Source organism: Peromyscus californicus, unplaced genomic scaffold (assembly GCF_007827085.1).
Source record: "Peromyscus californicus insignis strain IS unplaced genomic scaffold, ASM782708v3 Scaffold_21__1_contigs__length_65335640, whole genome shotgun sequence".
NCBI classification, from domain to species: Eukaryota; Metazoa; Chordata; class Mammalia; order Rodentia; family Cricetidae; genus Peromyscus; species Peromyscus californicus.
Window position 1 is genome coordinate 32,425,359 of NW_026294514.1, and position 25,160 is coordinate 32,450,518.

The 25,160-nt window shown below is 43.2% G+C and overlaps 1 protein-coding gene across 1 annotated transcript in view; it reads right to left on the reverse strand.

The window, feature by feature from the left end:
• Positions 1 to 426: 426 nt before the first annotated feature.
• Wdfy1 (WD repeat and FYVE domain containing 1) overlaps positions 427 to 25,160 on the reverse strand; it is a 50,047-nt gene continuing 25,313 nt past the window's right edge. Inside the window, exons 3-12 of the mRNA XM_052749991.1 lie at positions 23,791 to 23,864; positions 20,092 to 20,146; positions 17,486 to 17,636; positions 15,728 to 15,840; positions 13,257 to 13,383; positions 12,150 to 12,255; positions 7,428 to 7,529; positions 5,918 to 6,048; positions 4,410 to 4,518; positions 427 to 3,710 (exon numbers count right to left, since the gene is read on the reverse strand). Of these exons, the coding sequence (XP_052605951.1) occupies positions 3,651 to 3,710; positions 4,410 to 4,518; positions 5,918 to 6,048; positions 7,428 to 7,529; positions 12,150 to 12,255; positions 13,257 to 13,383; positions 15,728 to 15,840; positions 17,486 to 17,636; positions 20,092 to 20,146; positions 23,791 to 23,864 (1,028 nt within the window). The 3' untranslated portion in view covers positions 427 to 3,650. The remainder of the gene's footprint in view (positions 3,711 to 4,409; positions 4,519 to 5,917; positions 6,049 to 7,427; positions 7,530 to 12,149; positions 12,256 to 13,256; positions 13,384 to 15,727; positions 15,841 to 17,485; positions 17,637 to 20,091; positions 20,147 to 23,790; positions 23,865 to 25,160) is intronic.

Sequence of the window (25,160 nt, forward strand, 5' to 3'; positions counted from 1 at the left end):
ACTTCCTGTGTGTCTGTCTTTTTATTGCCTTTCTGTTCTGCCTTCTCATTGCTTGTAAACCCAACCACATGACCTCCTCGTCACTGTCTGTCTATACAGACCTCCAGGTCTCTATGGTTGATATTGAGATTATCCCTATGGTTGATATTAAGTGTGTCTCCATGCTGGCTGTGTCCTTGAACACACAGAGATCTGCCTGCCATGTGATCAGGATTAAGGGCATGTGCTACCACTGCCAGACTTCGGCTAAATGGCTTGCTATTAGCTCTGACCCCCGGGCAACTTTATTAACATACAAATAAAATCACATTTCAGCATAAATAAAATATCACCATACATGGGATGCCAAGTCATGGTGACACAGACATAGACATGTCCTGTGCTATGTCCAGAGCAAACAGAACAAACACAAGTTAAGCAGCATGGTAACAAGCAAGGGAGATTTTATTATATGCATATTCTCCAAAAAATAAACAAACAACAATAACAAATGCCCCACAAAAACAAACCCACAAATAGAAAGGACAAAATTTTCCAGCCTCTCTGGGATACACAGGGCACACAGTATTATATGGAAACACAGCTGTACAAGGACAAATTGAATTACTTAATGTCACCTTTTTGCTTCCCAAGTCAAAAAAGCCTACAGAATAAAACACTTTAATTTGTTCTCTGACCAAAATTTGCTGCACAATTAAATTTCAACTTACTCAAAGAGTTATTGTATAGTAAACTGCAGAAGATAGACAAGACATTCAAGAATCCACTCACAATTAACAATTAAGCATTAGACACTTTCAGAAATTAGCATGTATTACTTATTTGTTAAGCCTCCCATTTATAATGAGCAGATAGATCGTTTTTCATTAATAGTAACTGGATTCTTGTCATTTGGGAAGATATCAATAGTACTTTAATGAAACACTGATTTTCAAAAATATCTTCTTGGGTCTGGGCTGCTGTTCTATTTATTGTATATTTTGATCATTTTTGACAGCATAATAAATACAGATGCTAACAAAGTGAATCACTGTAAGGGAGAACAAAGTAATAAACTCTGGAGTAAGTGTTTATTGGTGTCCTCCAGGCAGCAAGCTAAGAGTAGGACACAGTAAACAGTTACAACTTAGTGAATAATAAGTGCTTTCTACCAATTACAGGCCTAGTGCTATCACTGGGACCAACTAACACAGGACCACTGGAGAACATGTTGAGAATAAAGACTCGGCATCACTTTAGTACACACTAGATCTAAGTACAAGGCTCTTCTCTAACATTCTGCAGTTCTTCACCCTCATCTGTACACATTAACTTGAGAATTCTGGGATGGAAAAGATGGTCGCTGTTACGTGAGGAACTATCTTAAGTGACTCATTTTGCAACAGAGTCCAAATAAGGCAAAAAGCATGAGCCTTACTGTCCCTACCTCGAGTGCCCAGTCAGTAAACTTGAGAATATAATTTTCACCCTCTATAAAAAAAATATGACCCCGTTTGCTACCTGACGTGTAACACACAGGAAGAGCCTGGCACCAACATTTCTGAAGGAAGTGATCACAGGCCCAAGTGAGGAGCAAACTGCATTCCAACAGTCTGCGTTCCTTCCCGAGGTCCCCTGCCCTAATTCTTCCTTAAATAGAAATTCCTTCCTTGATTTCTATTAGCCCCTTAGAAAGCTCAAACCAACCTCATGCTCTCTACACCACACAGGGTTTTATACCAAGAAAGAGGCTTTCAAAATAAAAAAGCTTCAAAAATATAGAGTGCTCAGTTCAATCTACCACAGATGTCCAAAAGTCACATTTTACAGATGTTTTTAGAAAAACAAAACCACACAGGGCTCAGCACTATTCCACAGGGCAACGACTCCATCATGTTCTAGTTCCCTTTGCGTGGGCAGAACCACGGACTGAGCTGAGGTAGGCAGACCAGGGAGAACACTCTCCATTGTGGTTTCAAAGCATCCCCCAGTCTCTCGTCCAAAGCACATTAGCAATACACATCGTGTAGAGTGTAAGCAGAATCTGGTGAAGGATCGCCAGTTAAGGTGACGTAACATACAAATTAAAAGGAGCAACAAAACCCTTTGGTCCTACTTCTGAAGACAAGAGCTTTCAGTGTAAAGCTAGAACCCAGTATACCTGGCTGCCTTTTCTTTCCTTGTTATTTGTGTCATGGTCATCATAGTTTTATTGCCCGATATAAACTTTTTCCTCCCTGTAAGCCATGTTAATAAAGCATGTTTAGTCCCTTAGTCCTATCAGGCCCAATGGCCCTGATCTTGATGTAATCCAACACAGAGCAGCAGTGAGATTTTTAGTGGATACCCATTAGCAAGAGTCACACAGATGCTGTGGCCATTCATTACTTAGCCTTTAAAGCAGTAGGCCCTTTCCTGTTGGCTCCCACAGTTCTACTGTAATAACTCATGTGCTACTGTTAACACAGACATACATAAACATCTGGACATTCACTGCAGGCTTTCCATCCTCCTTCTCCTCATCCTGGTAATCTGGTCAAACACCTGGAAAATGCATTTTATACAACAGCTTTTCCAAACATGAAAAGTGACTTACAAGTTAGGGGTTACTGTACAAGACCTGGTTGATAACTTCAGCAATGGGCCACCCATTTCTTCCTATGCAACATGAACGACAACTAGTGACAATCACAGCATAACATAACATAAAAGCTTCAGAGTACTTGTTCTGAGGGGCATAAATTGCTACCGTATCACAGGGGCTCATCTTGGGATGGCAAACAAATGAATCTGTTAGCAGGACTGGGCTATATCTGTTCCGTGGACCAGGCTGATGGCATCCATCACCACCATGCTGGTAGCTGAGTTTGCCACGGGTCATGACTAGCTATGAAGAAAAAAATGGCAGGAGGCTTGTACAACAGCACCATAAAAAAGCTTCGTCCACAGATGGGGTTTGGGAGAAAGGGACAACTGCGGGCTGTCTTGTGAAACGACAATTGCAAAGGTTCACCCATGGGACCCTGGCTGGGAGAGAAACAACGGCAGTGAGCCAAATTCACGAGCAGATTATGGCTCGGCCTGACGGGAACAGGTACCTTGAAGATGCCTATCAGCAACTCACTGCGGAGAGCATTCACATACAGCCAGCCTGTAGGGAGGAAGCTTGAGTTTCTTACACCCTACCAACTCTCCTGAAGAAAGACAGACAGCCCTTCCTTCAGCTCTTGCCTGGACAGCAGAGTGCCCTCAGGGACCTCAAAGGACCCTCTCCGTAGACTCCATGTGTGCTCACAGGTTTGTGTTGAAGAAGTTCTAAGCATTAATATTTTTTTGTTAAAAATTTTTACCTCTAAAACCTTCATTTGCTGGATCACTCCCTCCTTACCCACTGATTCAATGTTCATGAGGCAGTTTTGCTGAGGAAATTCCACTCCTTAGGAGATCACTACGGACAGACCTTTTAGGTATTAATCCCCACAGATTAATTTCCACAAATACCCCAAAACACACTTATATATATATATATTTTTTTCTTTTTAAAAATATTGATTTGTTTTTTTAGGTGGTTACTGTCCATTTACATGACAGTGGCTGTTGAGCTACATGAAGGTTTTGTTTCATGGAGGTCGCTGTGCGCAAAGTGTAGCCGACATCACCCAGCTCCAGGATCAGTGTGGAGAAAATCCAGTTGCCAGGCTGCAGCCCACCACAGGAGTCATATCCCATATCTACAAGGAAGGCACACAGAGAAAGTACACTTACCACTGGGTCTCATTTCAAGAGTCAGCACTGACAGACTTGCCTGGTTTTTGGCTAGAAAACCCCCCTTAAGACTTATATACAGATAAAGCAAAGTAGTTCACTAACTACACTGAAAACAAAACAAAACCCCAAAACAAACAAGAAAAACACTTCCAGATAGCATCTTGAAACCTGAAAACAATGCCATAATATTTCACTATAATGTCTAAGAATATAAACTATTTCAGTTTCACGACTCAACTAAGTAAAAAACATTTACTTCAACTTCTATTTGTGATGTAGAAATTAGTTAAAAACCCGTGATTATTCCTCACAAATAGGATGGGATGTGAAGGAACATTAACTAAGAAGAAAGGAAAGGTTGTGGACAAAGATTGGCAAAGACCCAAGCCAGATGGGAGGGAAAACCTTGAGGCCAGCTCAGAACCCACAGGATCTAAGGGGCACCTAGCCCTCACCATCATGACCAAACAAGAACCAGAGTGACCCCCACCGCAGGGTGTAGGGGGTCACAAACATCTGCTGAGTCACTCAGGGCTCTGAACAGGCAGTCAGTTGATTCTAAACAGCAAAGGTGAATGGCAATGTTATCCGGAATGTCTTGAAGCCCATTCACAGCATGAGGATGGCTCTATCTCAGGTGAGATGCTAACGGGCCAGCTTACCTTTACAACACGATCTGTCCCACAGGTCACCATCAGTCCCCTCACAATGTCCATGGACATATGGGAAATGTTATGTTTTCCTTCATGAAATGTTGCTAGAGAAGTCCGACTAACAGAGAAAAAGTGTCATTGAAACGTACTGACTGTGTTGAGAGGAAAAGGGAAGGGATCCTTTAGCAATACAGGCGGCTTGCATACAATAACGGTGTTAACATTAGCTTCTAAAAAACAGCAACGGTTTTACAATTAAAGGAGTACAGAAAGGTAACAACCAGGCTGTCTGTACAAAAGGTTTCATAAGACCCAAGAGTATAGCTCAAGGGCAGAGGGTTTGCCTAGAATTAAGGAGGCTTTGGCTCCAATGCCAGGACCTCAAAGAGCTGGAGAAGGGGTTACTCAGCATAAAAATAACCGGTTGTTTTCATTAGAAAGACTAGCACATAAACACAAAACATGGGCCTAAAACACTAGAGAAGAATAGCTCTGGAGGAGGAGACTATGGGCAAAATTCGTTAGTAAGAAACGCCCCTGAACCTCTGCCACCCATAAGAGCCGCGATGCAGCACTCTGCTCTGCGGCCAATAGCAGCAGCACTTCCTCCCATCAGTTCACTGGCCACCATGAGCAGGGACACAGGCCTCTGCTACTGTAGCCATGGTTTAAGGAGAAAGAAAAGATAATGGTGATTATTCTCCTAAAGGACCTGCCCACATCAGGGCATGTCTGATAAAGTTATTTAAGAGTGTTTGAAGAAAGAGCACAGGTCTTCATAGTCTTCTTAGTAACTAAATTTGTATGAGTGGACAAAGGTCGGCTAGCCCAATCACTGCTGTCACACAAGAACATGTCTCTGCACAGAGCCCTGAGAGTTGGGCCCCAGCGGCTGGATTACTCTTAGCCAGCCTCACAGTACTCAAAAAAACTGTCCTGGGGACTGGAGAGATGGCTCAGCAGTTAAGAGCACTGGCTATTCTTCCAGAGGACCCAGGTTCAATTCCCAGTACTCACATGGCAGCTCACAACTGTCTATAACTCCAGTTCCAGGAGATATGACAATCCCCCACAGACATGCATGCAGGAAAACACCAATGTACATAAAATAAAATAAATATATCATTAAAAACAAAAACAAAAACCTGTCCTAGCCAGTGGAGCAGCTTGGGATAAACAGTAGCAACCCAAAGTCACAATATAGAACAGGAACTTCAAATGTGGATTGACAAGATGGCTGAGCAAGTTAAGGCACTTTCCTCACCAGTTTGATTCTTAGGGAAGAGGGACTCCACAAGCTGTCCTTGAACCTCCACACCCAAGCTGTGACGCACACATGCCCAACCCACAAATAAACAAATGTCATTCAAAACAAACAAATGGAAATGGTTTATGACATTCCAAAGAGATAAGCACGTGGGTAGAAATCGAGATCCTTCCTTAGGCTGCCCACATTCAGATGCCCGTCAAACAGAGTGGGGCGGGACACAGTAAGACAAATACCAGTGGGCACTTACTCTTCATCTTTGATGGAGTCATAACAGGAATCACAAACTCGGACTTGGAACTCGAAGCCCATGACTGGGTAACTGGACCGCTTGCTGCTGCACTTCCCGCAGACTGCCTGCCCACACTTCCTGCAGTGATGCTTCCGGGGTGGAGGGAGACAGGAGTTGTTAGCTTTGCTTCATGGGAAAGCAGGGAAAGAGGGCCTCGGAGAAGATGCTTGATAGACCCTCAACATTCATGGCATCATCAACTGACACTGTATACGCTCGACAGGCAAGGGTCTCAAAAACCACAACAACAACAAAAACAACTTCCCTGCTCTTTGGACAACAGTGTGGCTGCTGTCCCACGGTGTCTGGTCTACAATAGGCAACAATATTCACACCAAACTCAAGTTCTCTTAAGAACCCAATAGCTGGAGATTCTGGGAAGAAAATCTATTCCTCCTTTAAAGTAAGTTTCAAATAATCTGTATAGGGGAATAGTGGTCTTTTGACCTTTCAAAGTCTGGTTCTGGAAATAAGCCTCCAGAACATTCAAAAGCACTCCAGTTATTATTACTGACTGACTGTAACAGACTTTAACCACTGACCCTTTAATGACCATTTCTCTCTCTCCTCTTAATTATTAACGCATAAGAGTAAAATTCACCCCTCCGAGTTTCCTTCAGAAGGAATACGTCACCAACTATAATGTGCTTATTTACCACTACAAGCATCCCACAGAGCGTTTCAGGGTGATAAGAAATCAAAGAGGCCCAGCCTGGGCTGCCAGTCTGGACGGGGCCTTGAGGGGCAGTTCTCTGAGTGAAAGCCATGGTAGTAACACATACAATGCTAGGCTAATCCCTTACCACCAACAGTGAACAAAATTACCACAATCTCACTTAGCTGACCACATCCATACTGGCCTGAGTGAGCAACCACCTGCCAGACAGTGCAGGAATTCATGGCACTGCACGACTTAGGAGTCACATGAGCACCTCATGCTACCAGGAGCTCGGAAATTGGCTATTGGGGGCCCATTTCTTCAATTAAAAAAGTTTGAGAGATTTGAGAAAGTCTTAATGGAAATGTTCCAGATGTATTTATTTATCCCGGCACACCTCGGAATGAACTAATAGTCACAGGGTTGGAGACACCCTGGGGAGGGCTGTTATTAACCTGCTAGTGACGGCTTAAGGTGCATCACTGAATCTCCTCATTTTTCTAATTTTATTCTTGGCTAGTATGAAACGCTGACTTTGATAGGAAATAGTGCCAAATGCAAGCAATTTCTGCAGTTTCACAGCAGACTCTAGGCCCCCTAGCTTTCTGATGCAGGACAAACAGTTATGGAAGAGCTCTCACCAGCCCCAGGACAGACTACGCTCATTGTCAGTCACAAGGCAGCAATATCAAACAGTAGAAGAATTAACCACATTTGGAAGAACAAAGTATGATTCCTAAACATTCAAATTAGTGATACAAATGATGAGATACAAAATCCTTACAGGATGAGGAAACACTAGCTACTGACCTGTCTCAACCCTAGTGTCTTTGTGTCCCACATCTGCTTTATATTCCAGAAGAAGGGCTGCTCACACTTCTGACAGGAATCGCTTTCCAACCACTGCGGAGCCTAGGGGCAATGCAGAGTTCAGACATTAGTTCAGAGTTCTAGAACTTTCTAGGGTTAGTATTTCTTTTAAATTCCACAATGTATTTTAGCTGAGGTTGCCATGATCAATACCATGGTGTATAGATTTTTTTTGTTGCTGTTTTTGTATGTTTGGTTGGTTTTAGGAGACTGTCTCACTATACAGTCTGGCTGACCTGGAACTTGTTGTAGCAATTCTCCTGCCTCAGCCTCTCAAGTGCTACCTACAATCATAGGTGTGCACCATCATACCTGACTCATGGCAGTATTTTGACAAATCATGACAATTTTAGTAGTGCTTATAGGGTTGTTCAAACTGTAACCTACAAGTAAGAGAATAATTTGAATCTTTAAGGATTGTCTTAGATATTTCTTTTTTATGCTAAAGTTAACTGAAATCTATATCTACTTGAATAAAAACGCATTTCTTGAGCAACCTGAACTACCTCTTGGAAATGTTTGTAGGGCCATGGTATGACAGACCAACAAAATAGAAACTTCTAGTTGTTCTGTATGGGCATCATGCCAGATAGACTCACCACCCCTCCCCATCCTGCCCAGTCCTCAGGAGCAGGTCTACTCCTTCTATGAATCCTCTGCCGTCTACTGAACAGTGAACTCCGGTATTCACTTCCCCTACACTGACCAATGAGGGTGTTCTCACATACTGCCACCTGCCACACAGCCCTTCTCAATGCTGTTTTGTGGGGGGTCTCAAAACACAGTTCTGGAGAATGACAGCTAAGCGCTGGCCTTGGAGAGCCATGGATTGAGGCTGAGCATTACTTTGTTGAACTAGAGGGCAGAAGAGCACAAGGGAAGAAAAGAATATTTTTTTTTTTTGTATCTTGAGATAGCAAACTATAATCAGTGCAGAAATAGACACGTGTTTTTGGAACAAGTGTTTAATAAAGTTTTAATGAAGAAATCTGTAACTTTATTTTGTTAATACTCAGAAGTCAGTGTTAAACCCTAAGCTATTATGAGCCACTTGGCTTTGTGAGTGCTGTCTAAGGAGAAAAAGGGTTATTTGCACCGAGAAGAGCCAAAAACAAGCAAAGAAGAGCCAGGGACAAAGGTCAACTGTTGAGTTCTTGCCCAGGATGGAGGCGCCCTGGGTTGATACCCAGCACTGAACAAGCCGGATGTGGTGGTGCACGCCTATATCCCAGTGCTCGGGCAGTGAAGCCGAGGGAGACCCGGAGGTCAAGGTCATGCTCAGGCTACACAGACTCCCAGGCTGGTGGGTTACACGAGACGTTGGCTTAAGAAAGAGCATAAAGAGAGTGGTGGGGAGCCGGGGTCTAGGCACCCACACTAGGCAAATGCTCTACCATTCAGCAACATCCTCAGCTCAAAAAAGAGGATATCAGCTAAGCACTATGACTTTCTATCTCCTTTCTACATCCTGTTCCACCTGTCTAATCTGAACAAAGAGAATGCAAGGATAATCCCACTTTATTATGGCCACTGCTAACTCACTGATACTGTATTGATACGTAGAGTATTACACATCCTGAAGTCTGCCTGCTTAAACATTCTCCATAACTAGTTACTTGTCCATTCATACTTCATACACTCACTTCCAAAGAGGAACAGCCCCGATTATAATCTGGCAGGGAAACAAATGTGCTCTGTTCTGGGAGGAGGGGCTGATAGCCACGGAGAGCTAATAGCCATCAGGGGCTAGGAACAGTCCTGTCAGTATGGACAGGTGACTAACTTCCAGAGATACTCCAGGTGAGCGGTGTGGACTGGAGAACCATGCTTTTCCCTCTGGATCCTGGCTAAGGAAGACCTGGACACTGTCCAGATCCCTGACAGGGTCAGACCTCACAGACAGCAGGCTGGCTGCTCACCTTTGCACTGCATTTCCTTAGCTAGAAAAACTTAGTGGCTACCAAAAATAATGCCTCTTTTGATATCATTTGCTTTCCCCTCTCTTCCAGAGATGACTAACAGGAAGTCATCTCTGCCACACAGGAAGCACCTTGACAGACAGGCCTATAATTTTCTTTTCCCACATGTACAATTGCAGTTCACATTATGTCATTTGAAGGAAGGGTGCTGCTCCCACTTTCAGGCTGCATTTTCTGAAGGAATGTATAAAGGAAAACAAAGGTGTTGAAATCGGAGTGGTTAAACCCGTGAGAGAATCCCAACAGTCGTCCCTGGGGATACAGGAAACACACCCTCCCTCTCACATCTCTGTTCTCTCAGGATAAGACTGGGAAACAATGGATCGAGAACCTGGGAGACACAACAGCACACCAGCTGTTCTTGGTGCACACAGTAGCGGCTGAGGAACACGGAGCAGAGTCTTAATAGACCGTGCAGGGAAAGCATTATCACGCAGCGATATGGAGCTGGCGCTAAGTATGTTGTACGGTACACCACTCCAAGCCTTACCAAAAGATTTTTAGAGTGTGCAAAACCAGAAGTTAAATGGCAGTCATGCAACCAGAGTTTCCTGTTTGGCTTGCCACACAAGGCTGCCAGGAAACCTAGCAATTAGCACGCCTCTGTGTTAGGCACCACATATTATCAGTCATGGGGCAATCTGTTTTCTTCAACTTAGCCGCATGTTTCTTGTGGGTGAGAAGCTGAAAACGAGTCTGTCACTACTGCTTCCTGTAGACTGAAGCCTCTGATTAGTACGTACGGGGCATACTAAAAACTAAGGTCTATTCAGTGAGACCCACACAAAGCAGAGCCATGCAAAGAAGCTTACAGGGGACTCTGGATTGGCGCGGCCCCCACTGCAATGGCACACAGAGCACCCTGAACTGCACAATGACCTACAGGACAGTATTGGGAACACGTGTGACATCACGTAAGACAATACCTGTTACAATGCGGTATCAAAAAAAATTCACTAGGACTCAGGAGATGGCCTGCTGGGTAAGAGCCTTGCTGTACAAGCGTGAGGACCTGAATTCAGAACCCCAGAATTCTCATAAACGCTACACAGAGTTACACATCTGTAACTCCAGCGGGGCGGGGGTGGTCAACAAAGAGACAGGATGGCTGGGACTTGCTGGTCAGTCAGCCTAGACAAAAACCATGACCTCCAGGTTCAGTGAGAGATCTGTCTCAAAGGGATAAAGCAAAGCGGAGAGTGCAGGGCAGAAGTGCGCGCGCGCGCGCGCACACACACACACACACACACACACACACACACACACACACACACACACGGACATACAATTTAAAAACCATGCAACACCCAAACAACATCTACCATGTGTTTCCCCTAAGTTGACAGGCTGTGTGGCCATTCTGTAAGAGCTTAGTGAATGCTTCTCAAGTGGAACAGTCTTTAACATCCATCGTCCTTCTTTGGAATCTGCTTTTGCCATCAACATCACAAGCCACAGATAGCACTGAGCAAAGAAGGACCGCCCTGGTCCTAGCAGAGATGAGCAGGAAATCCTGCCTGGAAACCATCTGATGACAGCTATAAAAAGCCTACGGACGGACATTTCCCTCCACCAGAATCTATTTTCAGAAATTTGCATGGGGTGATTAACTGAAGAAGCACACGATGACAAGGTCAAGCACAGTCCCTGCAGTGTGTCTTAAAATAAAAGTATGGCAGGGAGAATGAGCAGACAGTTACAGATGCTAAAGAAAGGGAGGAGGCCTTAGACATCATCTCAGGAAACGATTTCACTTTGGAGAGGAGAAAACAGACACCCAGAGATTAAAACACTTACCTAAACAAGGTCTCACACCTACTTAGTGGCTCAATGAAATTTAAAAATCAAGTTGCCTAAAAAGAAATCTGTTATCAGCATAGACCTAGTGGAAGAGAGCGCAGGACAAAATAGAAGCAGAGAACAGAGGTACAGTTTCTCCATGACACTCCCTAGCTATGTCCTGCGACATCCTTCTCAGGGTTTCCAAACTGAAATGCTACGGAGCCACGTGAATGCTTCAGAAGGCCTGCGTGGGTCCGGATCCCTGGACGAGCTAGAAGGCTGCTGGTTGCAAAGAGTCCAAGCTGACATTCAACCTACATGCTGCCCATCTGTTTGCATTGCTCACCAATGCCAGAAAGTCTCACCCGGTGCCGGTTACGGCACACCAGAGAGGGCTGGAGAGGCGGCTGAGTCAGCAGGGTGCTGCCTGTGAGTTCAGACCCCAGACACTTACACAAAAAGCCAGGCAGGGTGGTCTATGCCTGTCATCCCAGTGCTGGGGAGGTGGAAAAAGGGGATCCCTGGGGTTTGCTGGCCAGCCAGGCTCGTCCAATCAGTGAGCACCAGCCTTGGTGTCTCCAATACTAAGATGGAGAGTAAGAGGGGAAGACACCCAATTTTGACCTCTGGCCTTCACCTTCACATGCATGTGAGACCTGCACCCATGCATGCATATATACATATATGTACATGATACATATACATCATACTTACATACACACACACACACCAATAAAGTAAGTTAATGTTAAGAATTTGAAAGAACTTGTTAGACAATAATCCACAGGTGGAGCAGTGAGAGAGGCGGGATTGTTTACACAACTTCCAACCTGCAAGGTGGCAGACTGAGAAGCCAGAGAAGGCTCTCCTCTGACCCGCCTGCCATGTTCTTGCTTCTTACCTCTTCTCGGCTAACATCCATGTTCCACACCGCAATCCCGCCGTCCGAGGAGCAGGAGACAAGCTGCCTCGTGAGCTGCAGGTAGCAGAGGGACTGCACCCTGTCACTGCAAACGGTACACAAGTCACACGTCAACACAGGAAAACCCAGAGCCCTTCACTGGAACACAGCACTCTCCCCTCTTTCTGTTCCCGGGGGCTACTTTATTATTTGATGTGGTGACAAGGACTGTATGACAGACTTTACCCAGTATGCCTTAACATTACCCAGATCATATTCTCTGCAAAATAAACGCTACTCCTTTTGAACCTGTCGTTTAAACTGCAAGTTGGAGAGGGCTAAGAACTACAGACGTCTGTGTCCATCCATCACCATAATCTCTCGTTCACACAATGTATTTACTTGTTCAAAGACAAAACAGAATGTAACTCTTACTGGCAAGCAGTTCATATGGAAAAGTAGTCAGATCACCAGGGCCACGATCAGCCACCTGCACACGCAGCCACAGGTGACTCACATGCACACCTGGGTAGAACTCTGCCCTCTTCCCGAAGGCTCTCAGACCTCGATGCCAGGCAAACAATCTCCTGACCTGGTAACTTTTGCACCTAACTTTTTCCTGGCTAAATTTCAACTTGACTGTAATTACTGACCAGCAACAAGAAAGAAAGGAAAACATGGTGAAGGAGTAAAAGAGGTGCTCCTTTTCACAGGCTGTAGGACAAGCCCTAAGTATTACAATGTCAGAGCTTAAGTGACTTAGCTACTGATGCACAGGTCCCTTTTTAATGAAATGTATTTTACAGTTTAATAGAATGCTTATGCCCCCAGCTCGGGAGTAGCCCGGCACTTTAACACACACAATCTGCCATGGTCAAAGTTCTCGCCTCCAGTCTCCGACCCATGGTGCTTTAAGTAGTTATTTCACCAGGGCCATTCCTTGGGAGAAAAGAGTGGTGACTTCTTTAGACTAATGAGGAAGAACACCTCACACTCCATTTTCTTCTTTTTACTCAGGATTGACAGAAGCAGTTAAAATGAAGATAGCCCAGAATACCAGTGCCCTCCCCTCCTGCCTCAGACCCCCAACCCCAAATGGTCACATACTGGTGGCCCTGAAGGAGAAGTGTCCGGCCTTTCCTTCCGCCGATGTCCCACATGATGATGCTGTTGTCCGATGCTCCTGAGAAGAGTAACCGTTGAAGGGGGTCCCACCAAAGGCAGGCGATACTACCTAGGCATGTGAGAGAGGGGTCAAACAGAACTCAGCATCAGGACACATGTGCGACAGTGGAAAACCCAACTATCAGCTGAGCCTTTGAGTACAACATCTACCTTTGTCATGCAAAGGGCCATTTAAACCACCATAACTCTCATGAGTCATGGAGAAACCACTTCAAATCCATTATCCAAACTTGGAAGATGAGGGTTTCTGACTGTGAGCCACATAGCTTTGAATACAAAGGGTTTAAAAGTTTCCCCTTGTAGGCAGTTCAAAAGGTTGCAGAGTCTCTTCTTAGCCATCCTTCCTGCTTATATATCCTTGGTGAGTGGGGAAAGGGTTCTGTGCCATCTGCTAACTCTCAGGGACTTCCTGAGACTTGTGAGTTGTTTACTTCCTGAATCTTACTGAGCCTTCCTTTTAGGTTCTAGCTGTCATGAGTCATGAGTCCATGGTGGACTTTCAGTGATGCAGCTGCCTTTAAGTTTTCCCTGTTCCTGTAAGCAACCCCTCACCCATATTCCTGTGAACAACCCCAATAAACTGAATGGTTCATGGGGAAAAAAAGTTTTTCTTTGTTCTACACCAATAATTTATAAAGTAGTTAAAAATGAAACATCAGAAAACTTCTTGAGAGAAAAAAAATCCCACCAATATGTCAAGAAAAACACCTGTAGTTTACTGTGGGTGTTTTATATAAGATGCAGATCTAGGTTATTCCAGACCCATGAGACTTTATAGACATTTACCCTAGGATGCTTTTATCTGTGGAAATTAAATTAATGCCTCAAGAAAAAAAAATTGGTGCAGGTATATGAAATAAATATATCAAAGAAATTCAGCTTAAAAAAAAATCCAAACCTTACATTTCACACTCTTGTACTAGCTAGCCTATCAAATTGGATGCCCTTGGGGGAATCTTTTGTTTCTAGAGATTTGTCTTCCACCGTTACTACTGGCCTAGGAAACAGCTATTAACAAACAGTAGCACTGAACCAGTGACACAGAACACACACTAACAATTCTCCTGGAGGTATACAGAAACTAATGAGGTCACCTTCACAAGCAAGTAAGATGAGTCAGTTTCCCACACAAACCTTCTCAAAACAAAATAAAAGTGAAAACCAAACCAAAAAGCACTCGGCAAAATGAGCTTCAGGACCCCCCCTTTTTTTTCTTCATGAATTCTGTTGAGTCCTATGATCCTCACATGTCAGTTAGTGGCCTAAACCACAGATAAACATGGTCTGACATAGAAAAGTCACTAAGCAGCCTCAGGGCCCATTCTGTCCTCAGAAGATATAGCTTCACCAGGAGCCTTGCTTCTCTGCAACAGCTTTCCCCCAGAGTCCCTGATCTTGGATAGTCTATTTCATCTAAACAACTTAGCTGGACAGTGTCTGATACAACCAACATCTTGCACTCGAAAGCCTAAGTACCATCTTAAATAAACACACTATTGATCCTCTCAACAAACTTTCAATTCTTTAGTCTAAACTAGAGACCTCAAAGTTCCAGTCTGTGACTCACACTGAAATGGGATCCAACCATCTGTACAAAATCATTACATTTCAGCTCAGTAGTCAATGAAATTAACTTATCATTCACATGCACAGAAAACATTTGCCCAGTTCAGCCAACAGAATTTTACTTTCCTCCACTGAGCCCCGCACCACACTGCACCACAGAAACAAGGAGTTTCGTCTAATGCTTCACTCTCCCAAGTCATTACCCAGTGCATGGTGACCAAGTATAAGGCTGACCAGCCCATAGTTTCTCTAATTGTACTGCTCTAGAAACTAACAAAATAAAAATAACAGTAGTGGGAATTCTTCCAAAGATCTGTTTAAAAGAAATGGTCTAAGGATGGAGATGTAGGTCAGTGGTAGAGTTCTTGCTTGGCATGTACCGGCCCTGGGTTCAAAACCAGTACTGCACCCTGCCCCTGGGAAGTTCTTATGGAAACAATGATTTTAAAAGCTTGTTGGGCATGGTGGCTCACAACTATAATCCCCACACTTAGGAGGCTAATGGAAGAGGATCACTGTGGGCTGAGGCCAGCCTGAGCTGCATGCTAAGTTTCAGGATAGCCAGGGTTAGCATTAGACCCACTTCAAAAACCATCAATCAATCAATAAGCAGTTAAGGTTAAGCCACATAAAGCATCCCTTTGAGAAATTCAGATAGGACTTCTGATGTGTGAAACTGAAGGTGACATCTGACTGACAGTCTTCTTTTCCATCCCATCAAACTGAAAGCTGGTTGGTCACAAGGAGGGGACCACTCCCAAAACCACAGCGCTGAAGACTAACTTTGGATGCCTAACATAGGTGAGAAACTTATGACCACAGCCTACCTTCATGTCCTTTGAGGGTCGTGATAACTGAACAGGTGCTCTGCTCCAGCTTCAGCAGGGTGATCTGTCCCGAGTAATCGCCAACGAAGGCGTGCTGAGTATCCAGATCATATCTGAGAAGCAGTCAAGGACAGGTAACACACTCATCACACTCCCATGAAGCAAGCAATACCAGCCATAGACAAAGGCTTAACACGGAACTCGGGTATTCCAGGAGAGTGACCAAAAACCTCAATCACGACGTGAAAGGCATTGAGCAAATGGCAGGAAATGACAGGTACACCCTGGAAGAGAAACTAAAGCAGCCAGATTCGTAAGGAAATAGCATCCAGCCAACAGTTACTATAGTGAGGGCGACAGCATAGGAAGCGGCGATAAAAAACATGAGAGCTGGGGGAGATGACGGATAGGCAGTTACAATCAAGTTGTAACAAAACATTAAAGAATAAAGTTGCTAAACAGTGAGAACAGCAAACACACACACACACACACACACACACACACACACACACACACACAATGCAACAGGATGTCATTTTATGAAATGTCTCTGAAAAGGATGTCATACTGACAGCCAAGCACAGGACACGGACTCATCTTCCTTTTTGCCCAAATAATGTAGCTTTAAATGAAGACCCTGGCTTACTTTAACTTATAGAGGGTAGTTCCATAATCCAGACATCAGCTATCTGTGGTGGTAGTCAGATTAAAGCATATTAACTACCAGTAACAACTCATTCCTCTCTCACTCTGCAACCACGGACATTTGTAGAAAACCAGCATTGTCCACGGAGTGAGTACGAACAGTCCAGACACACGGCCGGGAGAACCACAAGCCAGGCCATGGCTGCGACTTTGTTCTGCCAAGTCATCGTGACAGCTCTCATCCACGACAGGAAAGCTCACTCAGAATATATGATACAATATACGAGCACTTCTCCGTTGTTGGAGCCTTAACTCTGTGTGTGTGTGTGTGTGTGTGTGTGTGTGTGTGTGTGTGTGTGTATAACTATAACTGTATATGTCGAAGGTTCATTTTAAATAGCTCATGTTATGCATTCATTTGTAACAAAAATTAAGAAAAGCAATTTGACGTGTGTGTGTGTGTGTGTGTGTGTGTGTGTGTGTGTGTGAGAGAGAGAGAGAGAGAGAGAGAGAGAGAGAGAGAGAGAGAGAGAGAGAGAGGTGCAGCATGTTATCATGAACTGTCTTAAGGTGATGTCTGTGCTTATGGTCTTCATCATGTTGTCACTGGTGCACACAGCAAGCAGAGGTCACCTGAAGCAGAGGTGAGCTGTGTGTAAACCAATCCTGTATGGCTGGAAAGCTAAAGCAGGGATTGCAAGCATCTGGGGAGCCTGAGGCACCGTGACAGTACTCTAAGAATCAAAGCCCGTTTCACGTTCATTAAAAAAAAAAAAAGCATTAAGTGAAGTTTTGTATAAAGCTCCTGGCAGCCCATGTATAAAGCCCAGGGTTAAGGTGAAGTTTTTCATTTTGGAATGAAAGGTAGGACTTGCATTAGCAGGGCTCTACAACTTTGTATAAAAAAATACATCTCCCACAGAGAACATATTTATGTCATTATTTTTTAACAGATATGCTTTATACAAAAGAAAAGCAGACATGGAAATTCTTGGACTCTAGGTTAAATCCACAGGAATCATTCTACCTTCAGAATAACTAATAATTCAATTTCAAATTCAACAGCGAGGTGTGAGGTGGCTGGAAGAAGGGGTTGGGCACTCTGAAGGATACTGCAAGCAGGAAGCCCAGGATGCAAAAAAGTGGCGGCCAAGCATGTTCCCACTGCGTGTGCACATCCAGCTCACACACTTGTCATGTCCTGTGCTGATCACCCACTCGGCTGGCAAGCTGAAGATGATAGCAGACACTCGGTTCTGATGGGCTGCAGGAGACAAACAGAGGGTCAGTGCCCTCCAGGACAGAGGCTGTCTCCAGAAACACCTTCCCACCCTGGGCGAGAGCTGAGGCTCAGCTTCCACAGTGTGTAGTCAGGATCCCAGTAGACTCCAGACAATCTGCTTCTCTCCATCCCCACCATGCTCTGGCATGGGCTCTCTCCAAAGCCCTGGGCCACCACACATGGAAGGCTGTCAGAAGCCAGGAAACACTAAAGAGCCATGCTCAAGAAGGATTCCAATAACAGCAAACAAGGTTGTTGTTTTTTTATTATCTGTCTGTCTGACTGTGTTCAAAGGAACATTTTCATTTTTACTCTGAAGACCTTATTATGCTATCTATATGGACAGTGGCAGATTTTTCTCAAGAGAGCAAAGGTGGTTTTTAACTGCTGATTAGTTCATCATGGCTCATGCCTCTCCTGCCATGTTAGACGATGGACCCCCAAACTTTAAGACAACCTAAACCCTTTTTTCCGCTTTTTGTTAGGTCTTTGGTCAGAACAACCAGAAAAGTCACCAATACACCTGGCCAATATCTTTTTGCACTTATCTAATAGAAGATATACCCATTTTAAAATAAATCATTATTAATAGGATTCTTTTTATAATACTAGCATTGTATATAAGAACAAATGCAATTTTGTGAAGTTTAAAAAGAAGTCTTTTATGGAACAGTTCTGTGTTTTATTATTTTTTATATTTTTTATTATTTTTATTTATTTATTATTTTTTAAATTTTTTATTATTATTTATAAAGACATCTGTAAAGCCCTCTGAACTAGTAGCTGAGAAAGGAGGAAGTTTTGCTATCACTTAACCTCTGCAATGTTTCAGGTTGATTGGGTACACAAGGCAGTGGCATGACTCCGCCTTATGAGGCACTAGACTGCACACAGTAGGTATCTAGTAAATGCTCAATAAGGTCAAAGGGCAGACAGAGAAAAACGCTGCCTTTGCTCTCGGCTGTGTGAGCTGCTCAGAAGAACTGAGGGGCCCAGAGAGTCAGTGGGACTGTCATACACACAGATTTCGAGGAGGCCATGCTAAAAATTACATGCCCCCCGAAAGCCCAGAAACTTCAAGGGTGCTCCCACAGCTCTCAGCCATAGGATCAAGCAACCCAAATCCCAGATGGTGACTGAGTGACTGCTGTAGGGCTGAATGGGTTTTTCGTTTCATGTTTTTCTGCTTTGATGATATTTCTAATTTCCACAAACACAGGGTGCATATCAATTTCAGATACAAAAACTGAGGGACATGGTTTTTATTCATAGAATACATCTTAAAATTAAAAGATAAATTTGTTCTCTCTGACTCCAAACACTTTTCCCACTGAACCTGTGGTTGTCAAACTGAAGTAAGACTTATCCCAGCTCATGGTAAAGGCCTCAGAATGGCAGTCAGTTGATTTTCTCAGGAACAGCTATCTTATTTGGAGGCTTAGATCCTTTTTGCTATTGTAGTTTTTCAAAATTTTCTTTTAGGAAAGGATGGTGAATCCTGTTAATGCTTATCCTGCTTCACCCACCATTTCTAAAATCTTCCATGCGGTGAAATTAAAAATGTGGCAAACTCTATTCAGTCTTCCATATAGTTTTCTAGATGTCAAAGGTCACCAATGAAATGCAAACTCTAGAAAGCACTACAGAATTATGCTGTATATAACCCATAGAGAACTCTGAAAACTTAAATACAAATTTCTTAAAAGGTGTATTTCATAGGTGTTCCAAAGCACACCTTTTAACTCAGTTACAACACACTGCAACTCCCTGGGAATACAGACACAAATCACAATGGACATTCAGAGAAGACAAATGACCAACACTAAATAAAGCTGAAGTCATTTTAAAATTGTGAACTCTTCTGTCAAACTGGAACCAAATAATAAGGTGGCAATGTTAGGAAGAGCCAGCAAGAGGGCAGGCACCTCACTCGCTCACTGGTCATGAAGCTGCAAGGACATTTTTGTTTGGGAAGCAGTTTGCAAAAATAGATCTCTAGCACTTAAGTAACTTTTTAGTGTATGGCCTGGCTATTCCTCTTATAGGAATTTGTCTTAAGTAGAAGTCATCAAAATTAAACATCTAGAGTCAGTGTCACATCTAGAGCCAAGAACAGACACAGTTATACATGTAACTATGAGTTACACCTACAGGCATGTGCATGTACACACAAACGCAGGCATGTATATTGTACTGTATGTTAATCGAAAACTGGAAGCAGCGCACATCTTCTTCCAATAACAGAAGAATGGTGAAATTAAATCTTGTACACTTACACAATATACAAAAAGGTCAGTGCAAGAAGCAGGAAAGGAGGATAAATAACTTAATATTCTCTCATATAACTGGTGCAATACAATGGAAATGCTAATATGGAAACCTACCTTCAATGTGTGTGTGTCTAAATGTGTACACATGCAAGAGTGTATGTCATTACCTGGATAGGTCTTGATAAAATTCATTTTATTAAAATCTTCAGAAACGTGAAATTCCTAAAAGCAAGCATACGCAATAAACAGACAGTTACAGTTCTTCAAACAACAGGAGCTCAACTTGAAAGAGAATCCAAACTTGAATCAAAGTAAAAAAAATGCTTGTCACGAGACATGGCGCTCAAGGTGAGCTACAGAGGGGATTCGAATCGCTCCTCCCAAGTAACATGTCCTTGGGCCATCATTTCCTTTAAGGAGGAATTGATCAGCTGGAATTCTACAAAGAAACTGCTGCTCACTAACTCAGCGCTTGAGTCCGATGCTTTCTCCACAAGTCAGCCTCGCTCTAACTGCAACATTTTGTTAATTGTGCTCCTTTGGCTCTGCAAAATTAAATTAATGAACCCCTCAAGACGACACGTGTAAGGAGCAAATGTTAAAGACCCGTTGTCAACACTGTTGATGACTTACAGGAAGGACACGGGGATGGCTCAGCCATTTAATAAGGAAAATATGCATGTTGTGTACATAAACATATCCTCTAAAACACAAATTTTAGAGATTGTAGAGGGTCTTTTGATATTCTTGTATTTTCCAAATAATTAGGAGAGAAAAAAGCATGCATTTTTATAATGAAAAGAATCAATAAAAGTCAAAAGAATATGCACTAGTTAGGAATCCTACTGATCAGTGTTAAATTGTTAAGGTGCTATGTAATGCAGACATCATAAACTGCAGACTGATTTAGAGTGAGAAAAACACACATAAAGGAATACAGACTTCCCATCCTCCATCTGGCTTTGCTGAGTACCAAAGTTCATCGGCACTGTAAACGACACTCTAGACAAGGTGGCCAACCCAGAGGTCAACTGCTGACTCCTGCTGAATTAGATTTGCACTATCCCTTCCTGCTGGAGCCACAGCTTTTATGTGCTGTAACTCCAGCCTCTTCTTCAACCAAAAGCCAGAGAAGAAGAATCCCTGAGTGCGCACACTGCCACCCGGAGAAGAAGCTTGCAGCTTACACTTGAGGGTTTATCTCACATGAGTGTGTGCATCATCATGATATCCCTACAAAGTCTTTGGAAGGAAAAGGGCAGAGCTTTGCCCATCATTGCCAGCTACCCTGTGTGCAGAATGGTCCTTGCCACCTGCCAAGGCTGTATGAATGACAGGGCAGCAGCCCATCCTTCCATTTGGCTCTTTCTTCTCAGCCCGTAAACTAATCAAGGCATCTTTACATTAAAAGGTGAATCAACTAAAACAACAATGAAGATCTTTGACCCTCAAGATTCCTGGTTGCCATAGTAACTTAACTTTCCTTTCCATTTTTGTTACTCTCCACTTCAGTCTCCACAGAGTTAGTCATCTAAGAATATAGCCAGGCACAAGAATATAGGTGATGCCTATAATCCCACTCTAGAAGGGTGAGGTGGAAGATCATAGGTTTGAGGTCAACGGGGGTTACATAGGTTCTAGGGCCAGACTGGGCAGGGTAGTGAAATCCTATCTGAAAGAGGTGGAGGAGGATATGAATTACAATATATCATTTGCCTGTCAAAAAACTTTTGCTAGCTTCTCACTAAATTTACAATAAAATGCAAAACTTTACTCATGGGTCTTGCATGACCTGGCCCTGGTCCACATCTCAGTTATGCCTGGGTCCTTCCTCTATCATCCAGTGCCACCCAGCCAAGATACCTTCCTCCAACACAGACCTGTGTCACCTCAAGTCTTTACAAAGCTTTCACTTCTGGAATCTCTGCTAGCTGGCTGTGACAAAGGTGCCAAGAAAATACAAGGGGAAAAGAAAATACAAACGAGTTGATCCGAGGCTCCTGGGAGCTCCTGGACTCTGGACTGACAGCTAGGGAGGCTGCATGGGACCCACCTAGGCCCTCTGCATGCTGACAGTTGTATAGTTTGATCTGTTTGTGGGGTCCCTAGAAGTGGAACTAGGATCTATCCCTGGTGCACAAGCTGGCTTTTTGGAACCTATTCCCTGTGGTGGGATGCCTTGCTCAGTCTTGATGCAGGGGGAGGAGCTTAGTCCTGACTCAACTTGATATGCCATGCTTTGCTAACTCCCATGGGAGGCCTTACCCTCTCTGAGGAGTGGATGGAAGGTGGGTAGAAAGGAGGTGGGGGGAGAGAATGGGAAGAGAGGAGGGAGGGGAAACTGGTTGGTATGTAAAATAAATTTTAAAAAATTTTTTTAAAAAAGGAAATATGAATGGTACTGGGAAAACTTTGGGTATCCACATGCCAAAGGGTAAGTGTGAAACCATCCCTCAGACCATCTACAGAAATTAATAATGGGGCCAAGATCTAAATAAAAGCTAAACTGTCAAACACTTAGAAGAAAAGAGAAGTGTAACGTATCTGCTCCTATGACAGGATTAGGCACACTCAGAGTGATATGGCCACAGATTAGTTTGCTCCTGTGATAATAGGTTAAATGACCTTGAGCCAGGTAATTAAAAGTTTCTCAGATATTGCAGCCGAAGTACAAGCAACTACAAAAAAAAAAAAAAAAAAAAAAACAAAAGAAAAGATAAACTGGGCTTTACAAAACTTTAAACAAGAATCTACAACCCAAACCCAGGGCACCGGATGGTGGTGCATGCTTCTAAGATCAGCACTTTGGAGGTAAAGGCACTAAGGGGGTGAGTTCTTGGGCCGCTTGGCCTATAAAGCAAGGCTATAAATAAACAAACAAACAAATACATAAAATGGACAGAAGATTTCCTGAAATGTTAGTCACCATATGACCCAGAAATTCTATTCCTATATCTCTAACAAATTGAAAAATGTAGATTCACACAGAGATGTATACACAATGTTACTAGTAGCAATGTTCACAACAGCCCCACATGGAAATAATCCCAATGCCAGTCAACTCATCAATAGACAAAAGTGCAATTTATCTAAGAGAATACTCTATCTGAGAGGACATTAGTCTTCCATAAAAAGGGATGAAGTAATTAACCCAAACTGTAGCAGGGCAGACACACATAAGAAGCTACACACAGAACATGATCCTGTTCATACGAAATGTGTAGGATAGACAACTTCCCATTCACAGAAAGCAGATTAAGAGATATCTAGATGGGGGAGGTGCACTAGGAAGCAACTGTCAATGAAGACAAGTTTTCTTTGGGGGATGTGAAAATGTTCTGCAATTAGAAAGGGGTGACGCTGACATGATCTAATGAGAATACAAACCACTAACATGTACATGTAGAATGATGACCAATATAATGCATGAGTTACATTTCTATCGAGGAAATGAACCTATATGTACACACCATTAAATGTATAAAAAACACCAGTCAGTAACAGACTGAAAATTTAAATATCCCATCCTCCACCAAAGGCGGTTCAAGGTGCACTGCTTTCCTCTGGAACCACATGAGTTCCTGAATGAATAGCTGGTCTGTTTTCTCAGCTCTGTCTTTCACAGTCTCGAATCCACTGTAAAAAGTCTATGCTTTGTGGGTGACCTGAGCACCAAAATACCAATCATGAGAGCATTTTGAGATCCACAGAAATTGGTTTACAAGCATTTAATTAAATTGAACTCATTTTCAGTCTAACATCGATGATGAATCCGACACTGCTCACGACAAACAACACGTTCAGCATAAGTAAACGTGGGGTGGTCTTACAAAGGACATACTGAATACATCGGAGACTCTACCTACCATTATAGCCCCGTTATCCTGGCCCACAAATATCCGTCTGCTGTCGTGATGGTAAGCCATAGCAGAGCAAGGAGCTGCCAGAAAGACAAGACCACATTATGAGAAAAGGTAAGTATTGGAAGCCATTTCTAAAAGCATATTATTATTAAGAAGAGTTATGCAGTTTAGGTTTTAAAAATAGACAAAAATGTTTCATGAAAAATAAATTGTACAGATTGAAAATGTAATTGAAGTTCCCCATGGCTTATGTTTAAAACTGGAACAGTGTAGCCGGGCGGTGGTGGCGCACGCCTTTAATCCCAGCACTCGGGAGGCAGAGCCAGGCGGATCTCTGTGAGTTCGAGGCCAGCCTGGACTACCAAGTGAGTTCCAGGAAAAGGCGCAAAGCTACACAGAGAAACCCTGTCTCGAAAAAACCAAAAAAAAAAAAAAAAAAAAAAAAAAAAAAAAAAAAAAAAAAACCTGGAACAGTGTAAGTCATCTCACGGTTACTTTTAGAACTGTGGGTGAAGTTAGCCAGCGTGAAGTCTCGTCTGGGTGGAGCTCCTGCTATAGCACAGATGCCTCTGGAACCAGTGTTTCTGGGCATGCTCTGATATCCAGATGCTCACCCTGCCCTGCCACCCTTCCCCAGAAAAGACCAATGATTAGTTGGACTCTAAACAATGAAGGGTAGTGGCATGAGAATTCCAATCCCATGGCATATGTGAACAAGCAAGGAAACCCACCACGGGATTATTTTTTTCCTCAAGAGAAAAATAAAAATTAATCCCTTTGCAATAAGCACACACACACCCCAGTCTGCAGTAAGCGGAGCTGTGACTGCATGGGATAGCACCGACCTCTTTCATACACACACCCATTATGGCCAACCCATCCCTCTTCCAGGAATCATGGGCAACAGAATAAATTTCTTAAACAGCAGAAACTCCAAACTGTCTTCTTCTAAATCAGAACAAATGTGATTCCTAAAACGGAACATTTGGAGACAGAACTGTTTGGGTTCACTCCCCATAAATAATTTTAACTAGCAATGAAAGACCCAGAGCATAAAAATGCATGTGTGTGTGTGTGGAGGAATAAATCAGATGTATGTGGCTTTGGATTAAAACTGTCTACCAACAATAAACAAACAAACAAACAAATAAATGAAAGCTGGGCTGGGTGGTGCAAGCTTGTAACTAAGCATTTAGAAGGCAGAGGGAAGAGGATCAAAATTCAAGGCCAAACTGCCTACCCAGAAAGTTCCATGCTGCCTGGCGTCCACGCCGAGTGACACACTGTCTCAAATCCCCAAAGGAAAAGTCAAAGAGAAAAAAATCTCCAAAGGAAGTTAGAGCTTGAAAATAACTTGAAGTTTTCTCATTCCA